At 38.2% G+C, this 26418-nt stretch overlaps 1 protein-coding gene across 1 annotated transcript in view; it reads left to right on the top strand.

The window, feature by feature from the left end:
* Positions 1-2743: 2743 nt before the first annotated feature.
* The window catches only part of LRP2 (LDL receptor related protein 2), a gene marked incomplete at both ends in the record, with an annotated part of 108778 nt that continues 85103 nt past the window's right edge, over positions 2744-26418 (top strand). The window contains 6 exon segments of the mRNA XM_084209121.1: positions 2744-2790; positions 2792-2861; positions 2865-3054; positions 19210-19317; positions 21232-21354; positions 23773-23889. Of these exon segments, the coding sequence (XP_084065247.1) occupies positions 2744-2790; positions 2792-2861; positions 2865-3054; positions 19210-19317; positions 21232-21354; positions 23773-23889 (655 nt within the window).

Genomic DNA, 26418 nt, shown 5'->3' with positions numbered 1-26418 from the left:
TGTGGAGAACTGCGTGAGTTTGGACACTAATTTAGACTGAACCTTGGTCAAAAATGAAGCCTTTTAATTTTTAACTTCCTTGCTTAGCAGATATCTTTAATAAGTAATCAGTGTCATTGTTAGTTCTAAATTACGCCTTTAACTGCTTTTCTGAGTGCCTGCTTACACTAAAAACCAGGCAAGCAAAGACATCCCAAACTGTATTTTGAATCAAAAGTAGAGTTCAATGAACAACAGCATTGCCTATGTTTTCTCCCTCTAACCTAGCAGATGCAGTCTGCATCTTCTTAAACATGCATAATCAACTAAAAATCCCTAGGTCTAGTTCAGTAAGAAATCATGAGCTGCTAACAGGAACAGTCAACAGAAAGATGAGAGAAAGAGATGTGTTGCACCTACATGGGCAATATCTTGGGTGTAGTTATGGGAAAGCTTTGAGGAGTTTTTATTCTGATCTTTATGTCTCTAGTCTGGAAGAAGTCCCATTTAATGGTGTCCAGCAGGACAGGGTCCCTTTAGTTGGATGATGAGGTGCCATGGTAAAGTGAGAGGAGAAAATTTTAGATGAAGTAAGTAGAGGATAGCATTGTCCTGTGCTGGCCCCTTTGTTATAATTATTCAGCAGTAACATATCTGGGCTTATCAGTTTATATGCCTCTAAATGAAAATTCTGTCTTGTGATTGCAAAGAATAACGGCTGGGAAGGGCATGACCCTCCATCTCAGCTCACTGTCAACAGCATTGCCACCATTCCTGTTGAAGACTCCTTCTAGCTTCTCACCAATGGGAAATGCAGGTGCGTAGAAAGGGTGATGGTGAATGGGGCAGGAGCACATCTTCTGGCTGCCAGCTGTGAGGGAGTGAAACAGGTAGGTGCCTCCCAAAGCTTGCATCCAGGTCACTTCAAGCATACAGTGACAGAACACTACACATAGTTCCCAGCCTGGGGGTGCAGCTCCCAAGCACTGTTTGCCCTCTCTGTATGTTGCTGGGGTGTGAACTGCTTTAAACAATTCCTCTTCTAATTAAGTACGGTCAGTCTGTGTTGGCTTTGCAGGCACCCATCTGTAAAGAGCAGATCTGCTTGCTCCCCTCTGAGGATCCCTTCGTTCCCTCCCCATCGGCCTTGTTGGGAGATTAAAGCAGCAGCAGCCCTATACACAAACGCAGCTGGTTCCGTTTGGTCAGCCCGAGCCTTGCTGTGAAACCACGACAAGAATTCCAGTAAGTTGGCAACACTGAAACACAAAGAAAACAACAATAGGAAAAGACCTTCCGTGCAGAAAGGAATGTTTCAGGCACTATTCCCCTACAGTGAAAGGAGAGAGGGTGGGAGGGAGGAGGGAGATTTGAAGAGGGCATGTCTCCCCCTCCCCCGGCAGCTCTGGATCTTGTGATGGAGAGATCTTATCCTCTCTTTGTGATTCAGAGGTGCCAGGAAGCTAATTGAATATTCTGATCTGCCCCCAGTGTTTCTTGTGGCTTGACCCCGGTGCTGTGTCGTACCACTACACCAAACAGCCCTGAACCTGCATAAATCACAACCTTGCAAAAGCCTATGCTCCACATCTTCTCTCCCCACCCCCCCCTCTTTACTATCTTGATAGATAGAAAGCCTTTACGGAAAGGTTTAGAGGGATTAGCGTCCTACAGGACCTGGAGAGAAATCACAGTCTGCTAATAAGCAGCAACATGGTCCCGTGCAACTTCTGCAGGAACAATACAGGCACCTCTCCTCCTTTATTGAACTTGCAATCCATGGCAAAAAGAAGAAGAGTTAAGGTTTGAGATATTGCCTAAGTTCTTTTGCAGCATCAGCAAACAGCCATTGCAGTATAATGAGCATGGCATGATGCTAATGCAAAAGATATGTGGTATTTATAAAGGTGGTGTCATTAAAATTCATCTGCCAGAGTCTCTTGGAAGACAAATAGACCTATCTTTCTCCCATGGTATGTATGCACAGTAGTCACTGTTGACATGCATGTGTATGTGTGAAAGTACAGCTTGGCATGACTAAATTTCCTACATCAAAGACTATTTTTGACTAATATAAAAAAATAATTTAACTTCACACATTTTATATGTTATGCTTCTGATCCTGCAAGCAAAGCCTCCAAAATGTTTGTCCTTTTTACCAAGGCTGCATTCCAGCCTGAAGTTAGTCTTTATCTTTTCCCTGTGATCCTACATACTGCTCTTCCCCTGTTAGGGGGTATATGGTTCCTGAAATGGCAGCAGTAAAACACAAGGAGATATTTCTTTGTGCATTGCACACACTGTTGGAGAGTTAGAACTAAAGGAGCATGTCTCCAGCTGATATCTTGAGAATTCACAGCCAAAGCACTTTACCAAACTGATTTTATCTGCTTAGAAGGTGCAAAAATATGTTTCATCCCTATAGTTTTCCTTTCATAGTATTTGTGTGAGGACTACTAAGTTCTGAGCTTTACCTCTGCATTGGTGAGTAGATGCTGGATTTTTTTCAGGGTTATCAAAAATACTTTTTCTTATTTGGAGCATGCCTTTGGGACACTAAAACCTGTGACATACTTCACTTGCCACCTGCAATTCCCAGAACTACTCAAAACAAATGAGCACATTAAATGCAGCAGCAATGGACTCTGATACGAAGTCAGCAAAGTGCAGGGTCGTGGAAGCATCTTGGCTATCCTGCAAAGTGTGGAAGGAGGGGCAGAGGCAGCCTGTGGCTGCAGGGCCTGGAGCAGTGCCTGATTCCCTCATGCTGGTTCCGGGGCCGCCGGGTATAAAGAGCTTTATGCAATGTCTGGAGGGTGGGAGTTTATAGAAAACGCGATGTCTCAACAGGCGAACACGCCTTTCTTCTGCAACTAGCAGGATAAGAAAAAGACACCAGGCTCCTTGTGCTGCTGCTGTGCAGATCAGCACCCCGGAGTCCAGGAGCCAGCTTCTCAGGAAGCTGGAGCATCCCAGCCCAGATGGGACCTCACCATCGGATGGATGGAAGAGCAGCAACTGCTTGCAAACTGCTCATATTATTCACTGCATGCATGATGCAGGGCAGTTGCCAAGGTAAGCGCTATGCTCCAGCCTCTCTGGAAATGGGAATTGCACCGCCAGGAGCATATCCCTACTCCGGGGTCTCTTCTAAGAAAAAGACCAGAGTGCCTGAGAGTAGAGGGTTAACGGGCACTGATTCAAGGAGTTCTTTCTAATAGCTAGGGGAGACAGCTGGCTCTTTCTAGGAGTCATTTGATGGAGTCGGTTTCTGTTGTGGAAAAGTAAGTAGTAGCGCCTTAAAAGCACTACGAACACTGCTGATTCTGTAGCTTCACTTCATCTTGGTTTTAACTTATCCTAGGATACTTCCTTTGATTGTTTCTGGTTAGTACGAACTTTTTTTTTTTTCCCTAGTTGTGTAAGGCAGTAACACACAAATGTGGCTAAATTTTGAGGGACATGTCAGACTTTGCAACTCCACGGTCTAAACTCATGGTTTTACAGAAATGCAAGAAGGCAGGTTTTTCTGTGAGTCCTGGTTACTGGCTGTGAATAAGGTCAAAAAAGAAGAAAAAATCACCCCAGACTTTTTGCATTTTTTCCTTGCGATCTTTGTGCCTTTCTTGCTGCTGAAATACGGGTCATTTTGCAGAGCAGAGTTCACCTGCATTCCAAGAGCTGGTTTGGTGACCATAAAATTGTCCCTAGAGTTGTTTTTGGTGAGCAGTGCACAGGCTGCAGCACTTGCACATAGACAGGTTGGGCCGGGGGTAGGGGGTTGTGCGTGGACATGCTTGCGTACGTGTGGTATATGCAGTCATTTACAGAAGGCTATAAGAAAGAAACAGATGCTTAGTCTGGAGCACAATAAGCTCCCCTCAGTCGGTCTCAGACGCAGATTTGAAGTTGAGAGAGGGAGAACTTTTTCTCTGGGCTTTACTGTTGCTAGGCGACATCGAGGAGCATGTGACTGGCAGAGCAGGCTGAGTGCCGCTCCTCCGGTACTAATCTGGCTGCTAGGGATGGAGTAGCCGTGTGCCCAAGTCCTCCCTCCGGCTGTGACTGCAGCCGATCTTCCTGCCTTCCCCTTCTTCGCGCTGTTTAATTGCCTTGCATTGAAAATCAAGCCTGTCTTGTTGGAGCAAGAGTGGCTAAAGTGCATTTCCTCCGCCCTGTGCATTGACCTGCAGTCCTGCTGCTTCTGTGGGTGTCTGTGTATTACGTGTGGGTTCAAATTGTTAATCTGCTTTCTTTGCTCAACTCTTAGTTTAAGCTCCTTAGACAGAATCAACTAAGTAATTATACAGCAACTGCTGCTAGCAGCTCCCACTTATGAACAGGGAAATAAGAGCTAGCTAATGTGCTGGAGACCTGCAAAAACTCCAGCCAAGGAGGTCACACTGGGCAAAATTAATCCTATGCACTATTATTTTACATTGGAAGGAATGGAACCTGCAGTACAGATCAAAAATTTGGGTTTTTGTTCTACAGCTGCTTCTGATTGTCCAGAATGTACCTGATAAAAGACATGACAGAACGAGAGAGGCTTTGAACTAGTATCCATAGGTAGTAGAAGTACAGAAATTTTTTTACTTTTATGGCGTTCCTCCCCCTCTTTCTCCCATTCTCCCCTCCCCCCTGCCTCCACAGTAGAATAACTGTGGAAAACAAATAGTATAATTTTAGTAATGGCTGACTGATAGTAGCAAAATACCTGGATAGCAATTTTGTCTGCACTGTGATTATGATAGTGAAATATTTGGAAACCTTAAGTTGCAGTTCCTTGAATGTTGAGATCATGTCAGACTCTTATTTCCAAAAGAAAATTTGGAGAACCATGAAAGCAATCCCAAGCCTTGGAAGGAAAATGGTGAAAATCTGTTATCTCGCCTACTCAGTATTTCCAAAGGCACTTCACTGATGTTTTTTGAGATATTGGTTGGCAATATCTGAGTGTTCCCAATATAAGATGGATGTTTCTAGAAGAATTTAACCTAAGGACTTGCTCAAGTGACAGTACTCTTCCTCGATTTACCTAATTCTGGTTTTACTGAGAGTGAACATAGTGCTTATAAACAGAATAAAAATGCTGTGTTTTGTAATTGCCAGCAGTACAGGGCCTGTTTCTCCAACCTTTACTCTATAGGTCTTATTGTCTGTGGGGTAATTGTTGTCAGAAAAAAGTGTAACTGGAATCTAAAAAGTAGTTAAGTGAAGGTAGTGTCAAGCAGGAGCATCATGGGATTATTGCTCGTGTTTGTTTTGAGAAATAGCAAAGTGCTTCCCACTCAGCTATAAACTAGAGATAGTGGATGGATGTTAGTGCACCAAATTTGATTTGTATCCTGCACCTCTGCAATGATAAATGATCAGCTTCATACATCCCAGGCAAATATGACTAAAATTTGTTACCATTATGAAGTCTCTATTAGGCTGAGAATGGAGGCTATTCTAAGAATGAATGCATATGGTATGATAAGATATATCAGAAATCACAATGAAGATTTGCATGAAGTGTGGCAGGCTATTAAGAAATAGGTATGGTAAGACCAAGTAGAGAAGAGGTACAGGAGTTCTTTCTGGAAGTCATGGAGAAACATATTTTCCATAAGGCATTGTACTAGTTCAATCTCCAAAGTAATAATTCAGTGTTTTTTAGACATTGTCTTCACTCAAAACTATTTCATTTGTCTGTAGGATGATGTACAGTGACATTGCAACGGGTGACAGGTCAGAGTCACTGTACTTCCTTGTACAGCACTGCACGCTTTGAAATGACAGAAGCCTGTCTGTAAGATTCCACCTCTGCCAAGACCTAGAGTTTGGAGACTTGAGTGACTGGGGCCTGAGGATTTGGAAGTAATGGGAAGGGAAAAAGGATGGCAAGAAATATGAATATACTTGTGCAATCCTGACGAACAATTTACTGGTTTTTGTACATTTCAGTGGTCATAATCCTGTGCTAGGACAATTTTCTTGGTTCGTCTTGGAGATGTACTCACACAAAATGAAGAGCACAAATTGCAGTGCCTGTCCATCTGCCCGGCTTCTAAACTGGTTTACTTTGTGAGGCCTGACAATTTGCAAGTTTCTGTCAGTGAAACATGTTACATAGTCTTCTCACATTTTAATGAGCTTTTCTGTGCACTAACAGGGGTTTTGGGGCTTTTTTTTTTCCTTTTTAATGAATAGCTCACTTCTAGTACATCTCTTGAATTTTCTTAATAATTCACTCTTTTTCTGTATTCTGTTCAGTAAAGCATATCAGATATTTGCAAAGTAATCAGCTAAAGCAAAGAATGGGTCAAATCCCAGAATTTTAGTTAAATATTGAAAGCAGTAATTGGATGACACCTGGTTAGATATAAGTTCTATGCCAAATGCTAGAATTACAGTAAATAATTAAGCTACAGGAGTGAGGACAAACAGAGACAGAGAATCCAAGGAGATTTCAAGTAAGATAAATGTGTGATGTGTGTGATGCTTCTATTTCTCTGTAAGACAAACCAAAACCTTCTTTCATAAATTGAGCTGATTGGAAATTTGAGCAATGAAATCCTACTTTAATCCAGATTTACTTGCCATGTGTTTTGCAGGAAATAGCAAAGATTCATTTGGGGTAAAGGTAGACTGCAATTTCATTACAGCCTTTTAATTCTTTTCCTTTTGGGCTTCCCGGGTTGACATGAAATCACTTGTACTGTTTGGAGCCTTTCCCCTCCATGCACCTTCTTGCACTCTTAATTTCTCATACTTTAACACTGAACCTGGAGGCGCTTCTAAATCTGAAAACTTCTTTTTAGTTGAGCAGTAAGCAGGCACATTGTAGATGTAGTTTATTTCATCTGTGTTATTGGATCCATTCAGTCTTCTGCAGTAGTTATTTTTAGATCTGAGTGGTCATGATAACTTTTCAGATAGACCAATATGTAACTTGAATGACACTGTACTATCATTTTTTAAGCAGGAGTTGTATCTTCTCCTCCAGAACTCTACTTAAAGCACGCTGGCACTATATAGTACTTTGGATGTTTCAAAGGAACTTACACTTTCTAGAAGCTGTCGTTGTTGAAAAACAATAAAGGTCCCTTCTACTTAAGGATCTACAGGTTGACTTCTATTTAAAGAGAAGTGGATGTTTTTATTCCACTTTGATTAATTAGTGATGATAATCATAATTTGTCAGTTTCTTTTTAATAGCTTACACTGAATGTGGCAGATAGGAGCTGTTTTTAAGATTCTTTAAAACTAAAGTGCTTCTTTATATAATTTGATAATAATACTCTGTTATTAGAAATATCTTGAGCTGTTCTAGATGAAAGAATAACAAGGTTTCTTCTGAGTCAACCCAGTACAATTCCTTTAATTTCAAAGAAATTACTGAGTTGTACTGATCTAAGACAGAAAATAGGATTCAGTGAGGAGTAAACATCTCTTTAAATAGCTCTTCATTGTTTGAGATCCATTTTGAAGTCCATTTTGTTATGATAATGTTAATTCTTTTTAACAATTTTTTTCTCCCTTGACTCAGTACACTTACAGAACAGTTGGAAAGAAATAAGTTTAATGAGTAAGTGTAGAACTGTTAAATCAAGTGGATAGCCTTTAGTGTATTCCCTAAGCTTTGACTGTTGGTTTCAGGGGTTTTAGTGTTTTCTTTGTTTTGCAATGCTGAAAGTGGATTAGAGATCAAAGGAGCGCTGTTAGAAGTTTTGTTTTGGATTAATTAAACAACATATAAAAGTTGACTGAAATGGTTCTGTTTCTATGACCTGTTCTATTTTATAGTTTTAACATTAATAAGTTGCCTTTGTTTTACAATCAAGAAGCCAGATCTTCAGCAAAAGGGAACTGTTTACAGCAGCAGTGTGTCAGCCCAATTATTTTCCTGCACAGCCAGGTCATGATACTACACCCTGCTGAGTCAAGTCAGAGAATGGGGAATTGGGACTCCCTTTAGTGAGGATTGCTGGGTCATGCTTTTGTGGATGAAGAAGGCTGGGAGTTTAGTTGTGTTCTGTGGCATCTCTTAAAAAAAAAAAGAAAAGAAAAGAAGGCATAGTCTACAAGATATCCCAGGAACTGGTACATTCACCGATGTATTTAGAATCTAGGTAATGGTTTTTATCTTCAGAAACCATGGTGCACATTATCAACTCAAATAAATATACCATAGAAAGTTCAGTTTACTTTGAGGAAGTATAAGGCCTGCAGAACTGGAATACAGACATATATGTCCCAGATTTGTCCCAAAGAAGGAAATCTACTATGTCAAGTTCATATCATTCAATACCCATTTTGATTTGATCAAGCCCTTGTCATACCTTGTCATCTAAGGGTACAGCTTAATGAGAAGTGATGACCAGTGGCAGTTGGTTCACTGCTCCTTGGGAGCAGGATGCCCCCACTCATTTTCCTTCTCTTCTCCAACATCCCATGCTCGTGTTGCTGGCAACCTTGAGTTTTTTCCTTTGTGCCACTGCTGATTGGACATTTTCTGAACTGCTTTCCCTTAGAAACCTGTGGGAAAAATTAAGCCCAACCTATGGGATTATGGCTTAGAGATTTTGAGCAGCATGCAGAAAGAAAGGCCTGGTAGTTCCTGGAGTTTAGAAAAGAAAGGGAAACTTGGCATCATGTACAAAGGGAGGTGTGGGAAAGGGGGTGAGAAAGAGACACTCCATTTTCCTATGGCAAGTCAGGCTGGCCGTGCAACCGCTGTCTAATGCTGCTGCTAAAAACCTTACCATGCTGGGAACAAGAGTAGTCCTATCAGGGCTAGAATGAATATGTGTTAGTGCTGCTGGAAACCCTTTTGTAAAGTTGCCTTGAGTAAACAGATGGCTTGACTTTAATGGGGCTGCTCACACGTTCACTTTTGAGCAGGGTTGTAGGGCTGTTCTCAACCTCCAATGTGAGAAGTGAATTGGATAATAACCAAGCACGTGGAGTGTTGGCTGCAGTTCTTGTTGGCCTTCTAGCTGTGTTAATAAAAAATACTTTTACTACTGCAAGGTCTAATACTTTTTAAAACCTTTTCATGTGAAACAAACTCCAGTTTGTCTGAAATGAGTGACAAAGTCTGTGGTGTATTCCATAAGAATATTTGAGCTGGGTTTGCTAGCTCTGCAGTGAATTCATTTTCTGTGTGAAGTCAGCCACACAGAAAACAGTATAAAGCTTCACTGAAAACAGGTGCAAAACTTTTTAATTCTTGGCTATGGAACTTTTTCTAATAGGAGTTAAGAATTCTCAGAGACTTAAATCCTGTAAGACAGTAGAGGAAGGGAGAGCCCCAAATTATCACTCTGTTAAAGGAAAAATCTTGTCTTTAAACAGGCTGTGTGGAGATACTGACTCTCTGGACAGCAATATAACAGGCATGGTTGCAACCTTCTCCTAGCAGATATTGTGAAAGACAAAATATTGCTATGAGGCGGGGATTCCAAGTTAAAGGTTGCAGACCTGTAGGCAAGTGTCTGCAGTCCTCTGAACTGTGTGATTTGTATGTTGTGTGTTACCATTGAGATACCTGGGAGATGGTGTATGCCTTTCCTGTAGTTTTTTGTGCTTGCTTCTGGATGTAAGGACATAGGGCGCAGTACGTGTATGCTTCTGTGTTTCCATGCATGTTGCAAGTGTAGGGCTTATGCAGCTGTACCAGCTAGAGAAGTTGTTCCCTACTATTAACCTCTGTGTCTGGAATACTGCTTAGAGTAGTTAGCTTATGTAATTTAAACAATTCCTTAAAATATTAATTTATTAATTATTATGTCTTAATAATAATTTATGAATTATTTTAAATAAGAATTATTAATGTAGTGGCACAGCAGCCACTAATGAAGGGAAGTCACAGCAGAATCAAGCATCCTTAAAAAGTCACAATGGGTGAGTAAATCTGAGAGTTTCAGATTTTGGATGCTTAGGGAAGTTATAGGTAAAATACTTCCATTAGGATTGACAGGAAGAGTAATGTTTCAGGAGAAAATGATATTTCTCTTCTTCTGGTATGGTAGAAGATGGTATTTATCTTCTTCTGATGAATTCTAGGACTGTCTTTTTAATGTGGCATACTCATTAATATTACTGTTTGTGCAAAAGGATTTCTTGAAAAACTAGAAAGGAAATATGCTACACTTAGAAACGAAACAGCCAAAGGATTATTTAGTTCTTATTGTTCATTTTCAGGTTCTTTAAGATAAAACTAAATTTTGTGTGAGCACATCAGTCAACATTGCTGTTTCAGTTCAGGTGATCCTGGCAGGAGGTGTGGAATTAGATAATCTTTAAGGTCCCTTCGAGCCCAAGCCCCTCTTATGAATCTAAGATCTGTTGTTTACTCAGGCCTGTCTTGCCATATGGAATTTCCTTTTTGGGAAGCTTGGTACGGAGTGACCAGCCATTAGGTGCTAACTGAAACTGAGTCACTACTGAATAAGGGAGAAATGTGATGTGTCAGTGTACCCAGAGGAATAGATGTAGTTCCCAATGTCATGGGCAGTAGTAAGCAGCATTAGAATGTCTGTGTAGGCACACTAGATGCTTGTAGCATGTGGTCGATCTATTCTATACTGACATGTCAGTTCTGCTCTTCTGACAACGATCCCACATGTTTAGTTTGCAATGAGTAACTGCTGCAATTTTTGAAATTTGTGCAAAATGACTAGTGCCCTGTGAAGCTTTGGGACAGTTTAAATTGTCTTTTTTTCTAGAGTCCTACTGGTATCATGCTAAAGAATTTTCTTGAGATTAGGGGTTCTGTGATGGGAAGACAGAAACAGCTTTCATTTTATGTGCTTACCGTCTTTATTATCTGTAATAGAAAGTGGTTTATTTTTTGCATGGCAGGTTTCATTTTTCATTTAATAGCTTGTAATATAAAATTATAGTAAGGTTTATAATTTGACAAAATGTTATATGTTGCATAGCCATTTTCATTCTAGCAATGATACAGAAAAGAAATACAAAAATGAAACAATTTTAACTGTCATGAGCTGTGCAGGAAGGCTCTTACTGAGGCCAGTTTTTAGTGCTGCAATGACTCATCAGCTTTCAGGAGAGCATGACAGAATTGAATGCAGGTCATCATCTCAGCATGCAGTCTAATTGTGAGAAAAAACAGCACACGGGTTGGTAAATTTATTTAAAAAATTGTACAGGATTTCAAAATGCTAAAAGCTTCCTGAGAGGGTTTTATCATCTGCTACTGCATCTGACTTTCTCAGTGATATATACTGTACATGTTTTCTCTAAGTTAAGCACTTTCCCCCCCCCCCCCAACTTTCCCCACACTGTGTAGTTGTAAATACGTCCTAGTCTTGAAGATTTTCCTCTTTTGATCATATTCCCCCCCACCTTCTGTTACCCAATTGTTATTCTGCAGCAGCCTTGGGGCCATTAGCAAGGTTCATTCTTATGAAAATGCTTGGGATGCTTCCTTCTGTGAGTAACTGAGGCTGTCTTTATTTCTGCGTGTTTGCATGTTCTTCTTCCTCTTTATGTCAAATGGTCAATCAGAACAGATTTTTGCATACTGAATGTGCCATTCATGAAAAAGAAGCTACTAAGATTTAGGAGAGCTGGGATGTCTATACGTCCCTAGAGATCCACAGTTCTTGTTTCACTTCCCCAACTAACGCAGTCACAACTGATTTATGTGGATTAAGACACCTACTGTCAAGACAACTGGGTGGGGTTATCCAGTTGAAGGCAGAACACGTTCTTCACATGTAACATCTGATAGACATTTTTATATTGAGAAGGCTAATCTGTCAGCAGCACTGCAAGTGCTGGTTCTCTTGAATTTGGCCATAGAAATAATAATTTTACTAAAATCTCTAAGGAATACAAATAGTTTTTGTTAGTGTCCTCTTGGAAAGTACTTTATATGCAGTTTAGATTAAAGAAGGTGTCCAAGAAAAAAATTAATGGCTTACCCTCAGTTATCACCGAAGTACAAGAAATTTGTCAGTGACTTAAATGAAAGAAGGAACCTGGTCTGTTCAACATAAAGAATATTTACTTTATCAGTAGAAAGGAGTATCACCTCCTGTCTATGAGAATTAGTCCTTGCTTAAAGGATTATTTGTTTTTCTTGTCTTGTTATAGGAATAAAAAGATAGTAAAAGTTTATTTGTTGCTTTAAAAAAGTAAGTTGAAACAAGATTATAAAGTAACCTAATTTTTGTTATTTTGTTTGTAGTACTGTATGATAGAAAAGATACAAATTATGGATATGTACTTTTTGTGAGCATGTATGATAAATAAACTGTCATGGATTTAAATTTATAAGGTTGGGTATTTCACATTTACGATCAATGTGAACAACTTTGGAAGACTGAATATCTTAATTTTTTATTTTTTTATTTTCCCAGATAATTGATTTGAAAGTAGTAATGTAGAAACCATTGTTGTTCTGTTCTGAATACCAGAGTCTTAAGAAAAAAAAATTTAAAACTGATTTTTTTTTCCCCTAGGGGGTCCATATGTGGTATATTAAAAAAAAGAGTTTGTTCTCTTTATTGGTTCAGGCTTAAAAATGAAAAAAGATAAAATTGAATAGATTTGTTAAGAACAAATCAATAAACCATTTCCATTTTGATCAGGCTGTTTGCATTTGCTGCTTTTTCAGTTAATAGAACTGAAGTAAGGTAGAGGAGATGAGGATTATGAATATCTTTAATGTTGCTAGGAAGCATTTACAGTGTCATTCACTTGAACTTGTTGTCTGCAGGAGACCTAAACCCTTTTTTCTTTGCAGGAAAGCTTTCCTGCTTAGTTTCAGTAGATTAAAATCCTGAATTTCTTTAATTCTTGGATTTATGTTGAGGCATTAGCAGAAATTAATCTATAGCCCTTTTATAACTGTATTAACTGAAAACAAATAGTTTAACATTGAATACAATGATTTTAAGTCTTTTTATCAAAGATTTTGCATGTGAGCATTATTAAAATGATATTTGATGCTTTAGTTGTAACAATTGCTTTAGTTGACAAATATCTGTACGTGCAAGAACATGCAGACACAAAGCACAGGATATAATGTAGATTTTGCTGGGCTTTTTTGCTGCTTGGCAAGTAAAGGCAAATGATAAAAAAATACTGATGCTGCAGGGAAACATGGCATTTCTAAGTCCATAATGAAAGACAATATTTTCACTTTTGGTCTTGAATTTTGAATTGCTTTTTTAAAAAAAAAAATCAGTAGGTCAAAATTTCAAATGTAGGTATTGGTTCTTACCTGGCAGAGTAGAACTTGTTTGTTATAGTTTCTGATACCTGTCATTGTGCTGAACCCAAAAAGTGGTTAACTCAAAAATAAGTCCAGCCAGTACTAGTGAAGAGTCAGATCTTTTGCTTCAAGTTCAGTCCTTTATCATTTCCACCACTGCCCTCCGCCTCCCACCACCAAACAATCTGACATGTGTCTTGTTTCTTTTACTGTCTAATAAACATACTAGCAAAACACAGTGTGCCTCTTGTGTATTGTGACTTTTTTTGAGTGCTGACAGATTAAAAATAAAAAATGATTCTGTGTTGGTGAAAGAAAGAACAGGCCCATTTGGCTTCTTGACATCGGCGCACCCCCGGGAATTCAAGGGCCTCCTGTCTGTGTGCAGACTATCCAGGGCATGGCCCTTGACTGCACAGTGCAAGGTACAAGGAGTTCTTGATCAGCTGCTGTGTCTGTAGATGCTATTCTACTTATATATATATATATATACACACAAATATATATATATACACAATACTATATATATACACACACTAATATATATACTAATAATAATCGTTATATGTAATTGGATGATAATTCAGTAAAAGAAATCCTACACTTCCCTTTAACAATGCATTGCTGTTTATCTGACACTTCAGCTTTTCTGCCTCAGATTGTCCCTTGACTAGTCCTCTGTCTGCCTGTCAATCTGTCTATAAATATCTTGCAGCCATGTGAAGTGGGTGCAGATGCACATTTGTACTGTCTTTTTGTTGATATTGTCAGTAAAGTTACTTCTTTAATCTAATTTAGAGATATGCAGGTACAAAATATGTTTTGTGTTGCAAGGGCTTGAAAACTGCAGGTAAACCTTTTACTGCTTTGTGTAATACCTAAAGATGTTTGTGTGGTCTGTGGGTTTTTTAAAAATATGAATATTTTGTATTAAATGTAATGAAACTTAAAGAGTGTAGAAAGACTGAATGTTAAATGTCATGTTGAGATATATGAAAGTTAGCATAATTTCATCAGACTCTATTTTTCTTATCTGTTAATAATATTTGTTCACTCTCTGATTATAATTGCTAGCAGAATACTGCTTTTTCGTATCATAGGGCGTTATTTGAAAATAAGCTATGGTTTTTCCTAAACTTTGAATTTTGCTTCTTTCTACATTAGTGGGGTGGAACAGAGATGGAATTTCCACAGTTTCAGCCTTCCCTCCTTGAGCATTCCAAAACCTCAGGCTGTTTGACAAGTAATTAAGCTAGGCAAAAATCTTAACATCAAAGTGTATGGAAGGTGATTCTTCAGGATTCTTTTACCTGCAAGGCCCCTAGAGTGGGCTGCTCTGTTTGGGGGCCAAATGGGAAAGAGGGTACTCTTTTTTGGAAGCCAGAAAGGGAGAAAAAAAGAGCTTGTCACTTATTTTTCTATTTGTAAATTTTGTGTGGAAGAGGTTTGTAATGCACAGTCTGTTTGCATTTACTTGTTGAAAATCTGAAGATGTATTACGAGTGTTAAGTGCTCAGTTGAAAAAATATTGCCTGGAAGAACATTACTCTTTTAGATGCAAATAAATCTGTTGAGAGTGTTGATTCCTGAAGTGTGAAGTAATTGCAGCAGTGTAAGTTTGATTTCTGAGTGGACAGTTTGAGAGTGGTACAATCTACCCTGGGCTTAATACATTCCTCATTACTTTAAATTCTTCATTCAGACCTAACTCCTAAAGAAGTGTTAGCAGTTCTCAAAGGCATTGTGAGCACAAGGAAGGAAGAACAAATGAGGGTTTTGGCCTATTCTGTGTAGTCAGAATGGACAATCATGGCTCTTAATGTGTGGATGACAAAAGTAATTCAGAAGATGTGTAGTCAGAGTTAAAAGTGTGAGGGACTTCAAGGTTTAATGGGCAGGTAGAAAATATATGAAAATAATACAAAAGACGAGAACTGTTTGGGGAGGTACTTTAAGGAGTCAAAAGTAACACAGAGGTGAAGAGTAAGGCTGTTTTGGTTCTGTTATAAGCCAAACATAGCATTCTGGTTTGAATACAAGAGGATTGAATTTTAGGTTTAATTCTGAAAGGAAATGTTTCTACATGAAGTGAAGCCCAGTGGAGGCAGGAGGGTGTAGTGGACTGCCTTCCTGTTGAAGACTGTGGCCCTATGGGTTAAATCATTGCACTGTGAAAGGTGTGATGCTATTAACCTCTCTCTCTCTTCTGCTGGAATTCCCTGTGACTTAATGTGACATTGAGTAACATTCATCAGTGGTGTGAATGTTGAGTACCATCCCCTAGTGGCAGTGGGGTTTTTCTTTGGCAGTGGTTTACCGTGGGGTACTTCATTCATATGCAGGCAACAATTGTTGCAGAAAAATAAGGTGAATAGTGGTAGAAGATGCACTTATTTTTAATAAATTAAAAGTGTTTAGTTAGTAATTAGCTCAATCTTTCATCTGATAAAATCACTAATATGTTGTTGTGTTCCAGTGGAAAATCACTACCTGACAAAACCTTTCTGCCAGTAGCTTTCCCAGAGCTAGTAACATTAGCCTTCTTGTTTTATCTGAGCAACTTCTGATTCTGAAACATCCACTGGGAGTCTCTTACAAGAGAATCCCAGACACAGAGAACAATATAAATTCCAGTGACCAATTTAGGATGAAGACCAAAGATAGTAAGTATAACAAGATGTTTAGAAACAGTACTTTGGTCTACATTTTTCCAGTAATGCTTCTGATCTTTGCTTTGCAATTTCAGTATTAGACTGGTTTATATTAAAGCCAATATAATATATTTGTTATTTCTTTGGTGTTTTCCTTAATATTGAGCAGTTGAAACCAATTTTTCCTTTCAAAATTATTTTTGTTAATGCCAGGAGTTTCTTCTTTATGTATATAGGTTCTGATATGATTCCTAAGATCTGCCAGGCATTTTTTAGCCCATATTATAGTAGTGCTTTAATCACAGTCAGAAGACTGAAACTGAATTATAGTAATAGTAGAGCAACACCAAAAATTCTGTAATTTCTGGAACTTGAACTTTCAAAAATCACCCAAATTCTGTTCTATTAGCAAATTTTAAACATGAAAATGAAAACTGATTACTTTATTGCTTATTTTTAAACTCAGTGGTTATTTCCTTCCTATCAGCGTTTGTCAGAGTAAATCTGAATTTCTATGGAAATTAGTTCATTAGTATAATTTTTTTGTAATATCTGACTGATTAATGAGCTGCCTTACCATTTAAAAAAACCACAAAAACTTATTGAAAGGAAAACCCTCCATAAAACTACGGATTACTAATTCTTCAGTGACTTGAAGCTTCAAATAATACCAATAAACAAGTGAATACCCCTTTTTTTCTAACAGTCCCTGCTCTTGCTGAAACCCAGGTGCTGCAGGCTCACATTGCATAGAATATACCAAATCTGGTTATTACTGACATGGTTCTTTTTCTTTCATTCTGGTTCTTTCTCCTGGGTATTTGTAGCAACTTTGTAATCATGTATTTTTCCCCTAATTACTTTCTCCGTTATCAAAGTTAGAATTGTTTTTGCTCACAGATGAAACACAAGCTTTTTAGAACCTCTGTGAGAAGTGCTCTCATTACTGCACATCACTTCTACTTTTTTCATATTACTGATTTTCAAAGACTGTTTTTTTTAAAATGAATTTACATAATTATCTACTAGGTAATTCTCTTTGTTCTAAAGATAACATAAAACAATGATAATTGAAGTGTCTTTCATAACATTTGTAGGTGTTTCAGAGCTCTTTGCCTTCAGTTATAAGTAAGCACAGCAGATAACATTGTAAAGCTTAATGCCATAATGAACTGAATTGTAACAGGTCTGCTGAAGAATTGGTGCTTACTGTGTAGAGGTGTGAGCCTCTTAAATTATAATTCTGAGAAGTATAGAGAGTAGCAGAACTGTGTGACTTGCAGGTTTTCTGTTAACATTCAGTTACCATTTCTGGTACTGTACAAAGACTGCTGTGTTTATACTGCTTTTAAAAAGGTTTATTGGTGTTATCACCTCATTTTAATCACTATAAGAGTATGTTTAACTATAAGAACTTAATACAAGATAGGCAAAATAAATTATTGTTGTACACAATGCTTAAATTTTTTTAGCTAGTTATTCTTTAGAAATAATATGCAAGTTGCTCATATTGCTTGTTTATAAGCATGTTTCATTAAAAATGCTAATCATGTGGATGCAGATTTGATTCTATATTGTAACTTCCTTTCTTAAGTCACTATGAATATTTTTTTTAATAGCTATAACATGCTAAATATACAAGAAGATTTAGTATTTTTTTTGCATAGTAATTGCAATTGATAAATGGTGGGTTATATGTTGTGTTTTTAGAGCTTTAACTGCTAATCTCATATGAAAATGTTGCTTTGTAGGGCAAAATTCAGGGAGAGGGCCTGGGATTCCAGAGTGAACTTGTACATTCCTTCAGGGCATTTTTGCAAGGGAGGTTGTTGTGTTTTAAAGGTAGTTGATAAGAGACCTGCACCACCAACCCCAGACCTGCACCACCAACCACCACCATGCATTAGTCTATAGAAGGTATTTGGGTGAACATACTCCTGTACCACTCCGTACCACCATTTATCCAAGTGAAATTTTTGACCATTTGCAGGATACATTATAAATCAGGGTGTCACTAACAGACAATCAGATTTGAACATTCCTTGCATAAAGTAGCTTGCCTATATCCCTGAGGAATACATCACTTAACTGTGTTTATGTGACAGTGTTGATATGCCTGGTTTTACGTGAAAGTTAGGTAGCGTGTTATTTATGTCATCATGAATTCACAAAATAGGCGGTTGTGCTTTATGTATACTGAGATTATCTTCTCTGGACAGATCACTCAGAAGAATTGAAAGATGTAATTTTATTATATGGTTATTAATTAATTAGGAAATGGGATTTTCTTTTTTTTTTTCAGAATTGGACTTTGCTACTACTTCAGGTTTTTTCAGTGTTCCCCTCTCTGAGGTGCTGACAACAGATTAACGTGTAACAGAGCTCTGTTGAACCTAATTATGTTGTAGCTTTTTGTTTTGAGGATCTATAAAACTGTTCACTCCCTTTTTATGAGGCTGTAGTCACAATGAAAGGCCATAAACAGTGCCTTTTCTCTTTCCTACAGACTGGAGATTTCATTAGTTGACTCTAATAAAGGCCTGATCCAGCTGCATTTACACCTGGGAATGAATGCTTCTTTATCAGGTCTTAATCCTTAGTAGATGAAGCAGGAGAGAATGGCAGCAGGATAGCTTTTGATCAGCCATAGATGTCTGAAAGCTTAATTTTTAAAAAAAATTATTTGCTATTCAAATCTTGACTCAAGACATGCTTTCCTGTACTTCAGAGGAAATATTTTAAGTGTGAGGGCATTATTAAAAAGCAAAACAAAACTGAGATCTTTCTATACTTTCAAGCAATTACCACTGAAACAAGATTTCCACATCAGCTAAAGGGATTATTATTGTATGTTTTTAAATCCTCATACCCTTGGGAGAGCACTAATGTTTAGCATGTTTAGCCCTTAGATATAATGTGGAAAATGATGCCCCACCTTTATTTAAAGTCTGTACTGCTTGGGAATTTAAAATTGATCCATTCCTGCTAAATAGGTTTCTGTAGTGTATGTAGTCTGAGACTTGTTTGGGTTTTTTTTTCCTTTTTTATAACTATTTTTGTTTTGTTTGTATAGTATACGAATGCTAAAATTATTGGCATTTTCCAGCAATTTAGTTGGAGATTTCTGCAATACTTAGAGATGGTTCTTTGCTTTTTTATTTTGTTTGTTTGTCTGGGTATATACACACTTTTAAATATTTTTGTAGTATCTTTTCTATTATTTTTCATCTTATCATTTTATCTCCATGCTGCAAGGCAGTGGATAAAGCAGAGCTCTTGATGAATGTCCCAGTGTGTTTTTCTGTGCCTGTCCTGCTAAGCTGTCGTTCGCGTGTTTTGGCGCAGGCTGCGAGCGGGGGCAGTTCCGCTGTGGCGACGGTCGCTGCATCCCTGCAGACTGGAGGTGTGACGGGGCCAGAGACTGCTCGGATGACACCGATGAAGCTGGCTGCCGTAAGTGCAACAATACAGAGCAGCTCCTTTGTAATCTCAGGAACTGGGAGATTTCTGTGTGCTCAACTGTACCTGTGGTACAAGAATGAATATTGAATTGGGAGTTGTCATGAGTTACTGCAGAATCTGTTTGAGTCATATTCCATGAGCTCATTTGGCATGGTACACAGAAAATCAAGTAGTGCTCAGCTTCTGACATGACTTTAACATTTTCTTAAAAATCTGACTGTCCAATAATGCAGTTTCATATCATGACTAATGTTCTAAGTAGCTGTAGAAATGTATTGTGTTCTGTTACTGTAGTAATCCTGAATATTGGATGTATATACAGATACTACCAGCATCACTTGTGCTCAAAATCTTTGGATTTTTCAGACCCTGGACAACTAACTGTACCTACTGTGCCCAAAGCAGAGTCATGCTTAATTGTCTAGAGTTGATTGTGCTGTGTCAGCAGCTCATGGGCAACAATTTTATTCACATGGTCTGTAATATCCATGGACAAAGATTCTCTCAAATGGAGAAAATGGATTCTCTGAACAGGAAAGTTGTGAAAATGAAGAATTGCCCTCCACAGTCTGTTTTCAGGAACTTGCTAGTATTTTGCCTTTTCAGTTCTAGTGCCACTTACAGATTAGGCCAATTTTTGCCCCTCAGCTGATTGGAAGTGAGGCTAATTTATATCTGTTCTTTTTACACTGTTATTTTTTTGCTGCTTGACCCATGTAATAATTGCAGGCCATTGACATGGCTAGGCAGTCTGTTTTGTTGCTCAGCACTTTAGGTCTTAAAAAACTTGTGTAGTCCTGGGTGAAGATACCACTAAACTGGCAAAACAAAATGGTGCTGTCCCACAGCAGTAATTAAAATTAAACTTCATTTTTTTGAGTAAGTTGTCATTTAAAAACAATATGCTAATGTGCTATAGGTAGTGGGGCACATGAGTGGCTAGCAAGATTGTTTAAAACTGATTTGAGGTTCAAATCATACTAAAAGATTATTCTTTGGTTCTTGAAGCAGGAAAAAGTATGCATGAAGTACATGTCTGTAGTATGTGATCAATTTTATCCCACTAATTAGTTTACTACGGATGCTATATTGTACTTTTCAACTCTAAATTTACACATTGTTTTAATTTTCTCCCTCATGCTTTGGTTAAATTGATAGTTATGCTTGCATATCATCCCATGAGCACAAAGCTGACCTTGTATTTCTGCAAAAACATAATCCTGAGAACAGAGATGATCAGGACCAGAGTCCTGTTTACTGGACTGTGCTGTACTAGAGATTCTTCCAGGAGTATTAACTAGGGATGGAGTGAGCTGTGACACAGTTTCAAAACTTATTTTGATCTTTCTCTTTGATGGTTCCCTGTTGTTTGTCTATTTGAAGAGTACAGAGTGGAGCTGGAACAACAGCATTCAGCTTGTTCTGATCTGACCCTCACTTTTGCCTCATGAATTCACAGGGAGGAATTGTGAGCTTGTTTTGGGAGATCATGTTCTTACCAGGGATAAAGCAATAGAGGTGGTGTGAGAGCAGTTGAACAGACCCCCCTGTGAGACTGGGGAAGCTATGGTGACTCTATACCAAAGTGAAAAAAGGGCTCTGCCTTTTTTGGGGTCTCCCTTTTAGAGGAGCTTGTGTCTCCAGGAGAGAGGATATAAGGCTGAAGAGTCTATGCAGGAGTTTACTAAGCTGAATTTTGCCTTTGAGCATCCTTTCTCCAGTCCACTTTCACCTCCCTGGTCTGTCCATTTTCTTTGATCTGCTAAATGCTTCACGTGTTTCATGGAATTTACAATTCATTGACACTTGAATCTTAGACCTTCTTTTCCCTTATGCTATTATTTTCTTTGAAAGCGCTTTTACAGATGTCTGTGAAATGACAATTTTTTTCATTGCTTACACTAGCACAACCTACCTGTGAAGGAAATCAATTTCAGTGTCAGACTGATGGGGAATGTATTCCACAGTCATGGGTTTGTGATGATGAGGAGGATTGTGAAGATGGCTCAGATGAACATCAACAATGTCGTAAGTATTTTGACTTCAAGTGTTATACCAGCTTTGTGAAATAATGTAATTACATGGCAGCATATTGAGAACATGGAGAAACAAGTCCTCTGTAAGTAAAGAAGTGTCTCTAAGATGTTTCCAGAAATAAGATAATCTGAAGTAGATAAAATACAGAAAATATGTCTAAAAAGATATCTCTAGGTCTTGAAATCTGAAAATTACTCATGCTTCTTTTAATTAAAAAGAGAAAAAAATACAAAGTGCATACTAGTTTTATACTTAATAAAATTTTAGTAATTTTCACCATTAAAAAATGGTGAAACACACATATGTATGTACACACATGTATGTGCTCTATCCATTGGCTAGCAAAATTCACAGTGGCATCTCAGAACTATATATAAAAAAATTTAATTATTTTTAGATGACTTTGAAATATATTTGTATATAAAACAGGAGGAATTAGTAATAATCAGCAAACATTGGCCAGTATTGTATTATTTTCAGCAATGCTATTAGTAGCATTATTATTTAGAATTAACAGAGACATTCTTTCTCACACTCAGAGAGGAGAAATATCTATGGTCTTGGAGCCTGGTGGGAGTCTAGTCTTTCATTATCATTTGGGCAGCCTAAACTTAGACCATAATTCTGATCAGTATTTCACTTTAAATGTGCTGAACAGTGTATTATTCATGTCTGAATTGCTGTTTTCAAGTGAAGTGTTTAGTGTTCTCTGTGCAGTTCAGATCAAGAAAACAGTTTAACGGCCTAACTGCCACAGCCATAGGTTTTGCTCTTTTCTTAGTATTGATAGACAAATAAAATATGTTACTCTGCCTTAGAATTTCATGACTAAGCATTTGAAGGGCTATAAGGACATGCCAAAGTGATGAACAGTGAACTGAGCTGATTACTGCACCAAATTACATTCTCTGCATTATTGCATAAGACAAGAGAACAAATGTAGTGTTCTGAAGGATGGTTTTCCTGTCATTTCTACTATTAGAATTTACTCTAAGTGATGAAGATAAGATTAATTTATTTTCATTTTGATTGTGCGTATAATTTTTTTGATAACTTCTTTGAACTGAACAGCTCTGGAGCTACTCACAACCCCTGGGGACGTTAAAATGTTTATTTTGGAAGGATTTTGCTCACAGACTTGGTTTTTGCTTTTGTACCTTGATTCCATCTTAATCTATTGAGGATGGAAATTTTTGAATGATAGATAACTACCTTTTGCTCCCCTCTTCCTCTGAGAAGGAGTCAGCACAACTGCTGGTTATGTTTTAACTAAAGAATCTGTAGATACAAAATGCAAGATGAGCAAAAGCTCTGAGTTTGACCTTGGAACTGGGTCACTGTAACAGTGTTCACCATGTACTGGTTAATCATGAGTGCCAGTATCTACGCAGTGGCACGCACAGTGCTGCCATTTTTGAGTCATCTCCTGGTATTTGTTCTTGTTGTTCTAAAGGGACTTAATATCTCACTGTTTGGGAAAGCTAGAGGAGAATATTAAAACTTTTTCTTGGGAAAACTGTCTGACATCTCTGGAAGTCATAAATGCAGATATTTGTTTTACTTTGCTGTCATGCTCTTGTTTTTCCCCATGACACTAGTATCTCAGTGGCTGATCTTCTTTTGGGAACACTGCTGACAGAAGGCGGCAGAGAGAGCCCCTGCAGAGCAGCAGATGACAAGATGCCAATGTATAGACTGGGATGATGTTGAGAAACCACATGAGTTTGAAAGAAACAAATGTGCAGGGGGCAGAGGGAAGGGAAAGTTAGTAGTTAGCCAGTCCTTCAACTGTATCTTCACAGATTCATGTTAGTTTGCCTAAGAACTGGAAGTGTAATTTAGCTGTAGTGGAATCAAAGTAGAAGTGAACAGTTTTATGTGATTGCTTCTTCCTGACAGCTGTCAAGAGAAGAGACATAATCATTCTCAATCCTCCATTAGTTACATATGCAAACTATTCCTGACTGTTGAGGCCCTGGCTGTATTAGAAAGCAGTGCCTTACCTCCAACTCTGCTGTTTGCATTGTGAGATTCCAGTTGACTGAATAACTTCGAGTTACTGACAGATTTTGACCCAGTAAATAAAAGAAAACTTTTAAATCAGTGAGAATTGGTAATTTAATGTTTTAGGCAGAATAATTACAGGGAGGTGCTTTTTAACTTAGTTCAATTCTTCAGTGGAGAAAAGCAGTGACCTTGCAGACTGCAAGAGCCCTCCCAGAGCTATGCTGTTTGCTATGTGCTTGTCAAGTGTTCTTTAATCCTCTTGAATACACCAAGATACACAGGAGAAAGTGTTATACTGATATTTATGAGAGAGATGAAGTAGTTAAAGAGGAAGGAAAATATTTTTCCTAATAAAAAGCCTTGGTTGACAGGAAGGACTGACAGTGTGCCTGTTTGTTGCAGCGGGGAGGACGTGCTCGAGTCAGCAGTTCACGTGCTCCGATGGACAGTGCATCCCCGGCACGTACTGGTGCGATCACGTGCAGGACTGCGCCGATGGGACAGATGAAAGAGCCTGCCGTGAGTGCTAACTCCTAGCATGAGATCTGGTTTCATCCCATCTCTCTGTGGCATTTTAATACATTTGTAAGATTAAAGGGCTTGTTGATAGACAGGATGACCACAATATGCTTTTTGTTACAAGAATTTCATTTCAGATTCTTCTGTGTATTAGAGCTGATGTTCTGATACAGATCTGTTACCACAGAACTCAAGTGCAAACTGTCAGCACAGGATCAGGTCATATTGTTTCTCATTGTCTGAAAGGTAATTAATATTGCACTGTAAAAAGGCAACCATGTTTAGTTGTCTTATGGATTTGGGACACTCGGAGCTAACTTTGCTGAAGTTTTCCTAGTTGTTTTTGCATACTCCATATAAAATCAGTAGTAGTTATAGCCTGCACAGAAAAGCAAAATTTGACTCCAAATGACTAATTTGAGGATATTTGATCTCTTCAAAAGCAGCTTCTTGTGGAGATGATTTAGTCATATTGTATTCAGATGAGTTGTTTATATTGTGCCAGCAAAATGCAGATGGACAAGTAGATTTTTTTCACTCTACCTTCCCCAGAGCTGAGATTGCCTGTCTGTTGACAGTCTCTCTGAATTCTGGCCTAGGTTGAATATTGATGGAAAGGAAAGCTGGCCACAGAATAGAGGCCATGTTTTTCAGGAATGCTTTTGTCTAATACCTACACAACAGCGTGTAACAGGCATGTCTGTTCATTGTTAGTCCTAAGGAAATGCTTCACACAAACTGAGTGATTTCTAACATATAAGCTGCTATTCCAGCTGTTAGAACATAGTGTGCTTTTGGGAAATAGACATAACTGTAAACTCCGCTTAGAACCAGGCCCAGGGCAGGAGGTGGGGGAAGAGGCTGGAGTAGTAAAGGATGGACAAAGAAGCAAGAAATTAAATTTTTATAATGGCTGTGCTTAGGGGGAAAAAAGGGGATATGCCTATGCTGTGTAAAGGAAGACTATATGGTCATCTGACTGCTATTGTGGTTTATCCTTGACTCACAAATGGCTGAAATTGTCCCTATATAGAATGAAAGGGTATTTAGGACTATATGATACTCTGGAATGAAATGTTGCTAAATCATTCAGCTTGGATATTTTCATGTGATAGACCCACAGTCACTTCTGGTCACCAATACAAATGGCTAAAAGCCAAGATCCAAAGTACCCCTTCTCATTGCTGGAAGAATATCTTCTGTAGATTGGCATTTTATTCTCTTAAAGTTTAGAGTAAGAAATGAAGTTGATAACTTAGTTTAGTAAATCTGTCAGACATGAAAAAAATCCTGAAGAAAAGATATCTGGTTTTAAAATGTATTATCTGTGAATGAAAGAACTGGAACTGCTGAGCATCTCTGAAATACCTTTGAGTAGTCATTGGATACAGTGTGGAACAGCCAGGTGCCATGTGTGGTTGTTATAATGCAGAAAATCTGTGTCCGTCTGGGAGAGGAGTCCTAAGGATGATAGTTAAAACTCTTTTTTCAAACTAGAAGCTGCTTTGATGTTTGAAAATTGCAGTACACATTTTATTTCAGGTTTAACATTCTCAGCTAGGTAAATTAAAAAGGCAGCTAGAAAAGGGCCCTCTGGCTACATTAACAGTAGCACTCTACTGCTGTGGGGGTCAGTCATTGCTGCATCAGCAAATGGGCCCCATGACTGTTGTGGGGGCAGCATATTTAGCCCAAAGGAGAGGGACTGCCTCCTGTCATTCAACAGCCTCCACTCTGGTTTATTAGAATGTGTGTTGACAGTCCCTCTGAGACAGAAGAATGACTGTGACTTGGAACCTTGAAAGCAGTTAGACTAGTTTAAAGAAATGTGACAGTGCTGAAGACAAGAGGATCCAAAAAGAATGTCATGACAAGACTCTTGTGGAAGGCTGGTTAATTTTATTCCCTTTTTGTCTTTGCACGGCCTGGAACTTCCAACAGAAGCCATAAAATAAAATTTACAAATTGGGGATTTTATGATTAACTGTATAGTACAGATTAGCATACTAGCATATTAGTTTCGGAGTAGATTCTAATACTTGCCTTGAATGTTCATTTTCCTCAGTGTTTAATGTATTTCCTTTTCCACATTATCTGAGATAAACAAACGTAAGAGGAATAGTACTATTTTGGCCTTTTCCTTTGTCACTAAATTCTCCTTATTTCATTTGAACTAAAAGTTTTCATTAATAAAAGTGAAACATCCATGAACAACAAAGGAATAAAGCTATTTTTTAATTGATTCTGGTGTTTCATGGAGCATAACAAAATGGAAACTCAGGTCTCCTTACTTATGCTTTGTACTCACTCATCTGTCTGAAAGCAGATTTAGATTGTAAAGAAGATAAAGTTTTATTCCTGAATAAGTTACATTATATAAGAAAGTAATCAACTGCAAAATGTTACCAATATAAAGTAAGTCTGCAATTAAACATGTAAAAAGCCAGAACAAAGGAATTCAGAGCCTTAGTCCATTTTATTGCTAATGGGATTAACAGCAAGGGAAAACTGCCCATGCAGAGACTAAGA

The sequence above is a fragment of the Fringilla coelebs genome, assembly GCF_963513975.1.
Source record: "Fringilla coelebs genome assembly, chromosome: 7".
In the NCBI taxonomy this organism is placed as follows: Eukaryota; Metazoa; Chordata; class Aves; order Passeriformes; family Fringillidae; genus Fringilla; species Fringilla coelebs.
This window is presented reverse-complemented; position numbering and strand designations above follow the sequence as displayed.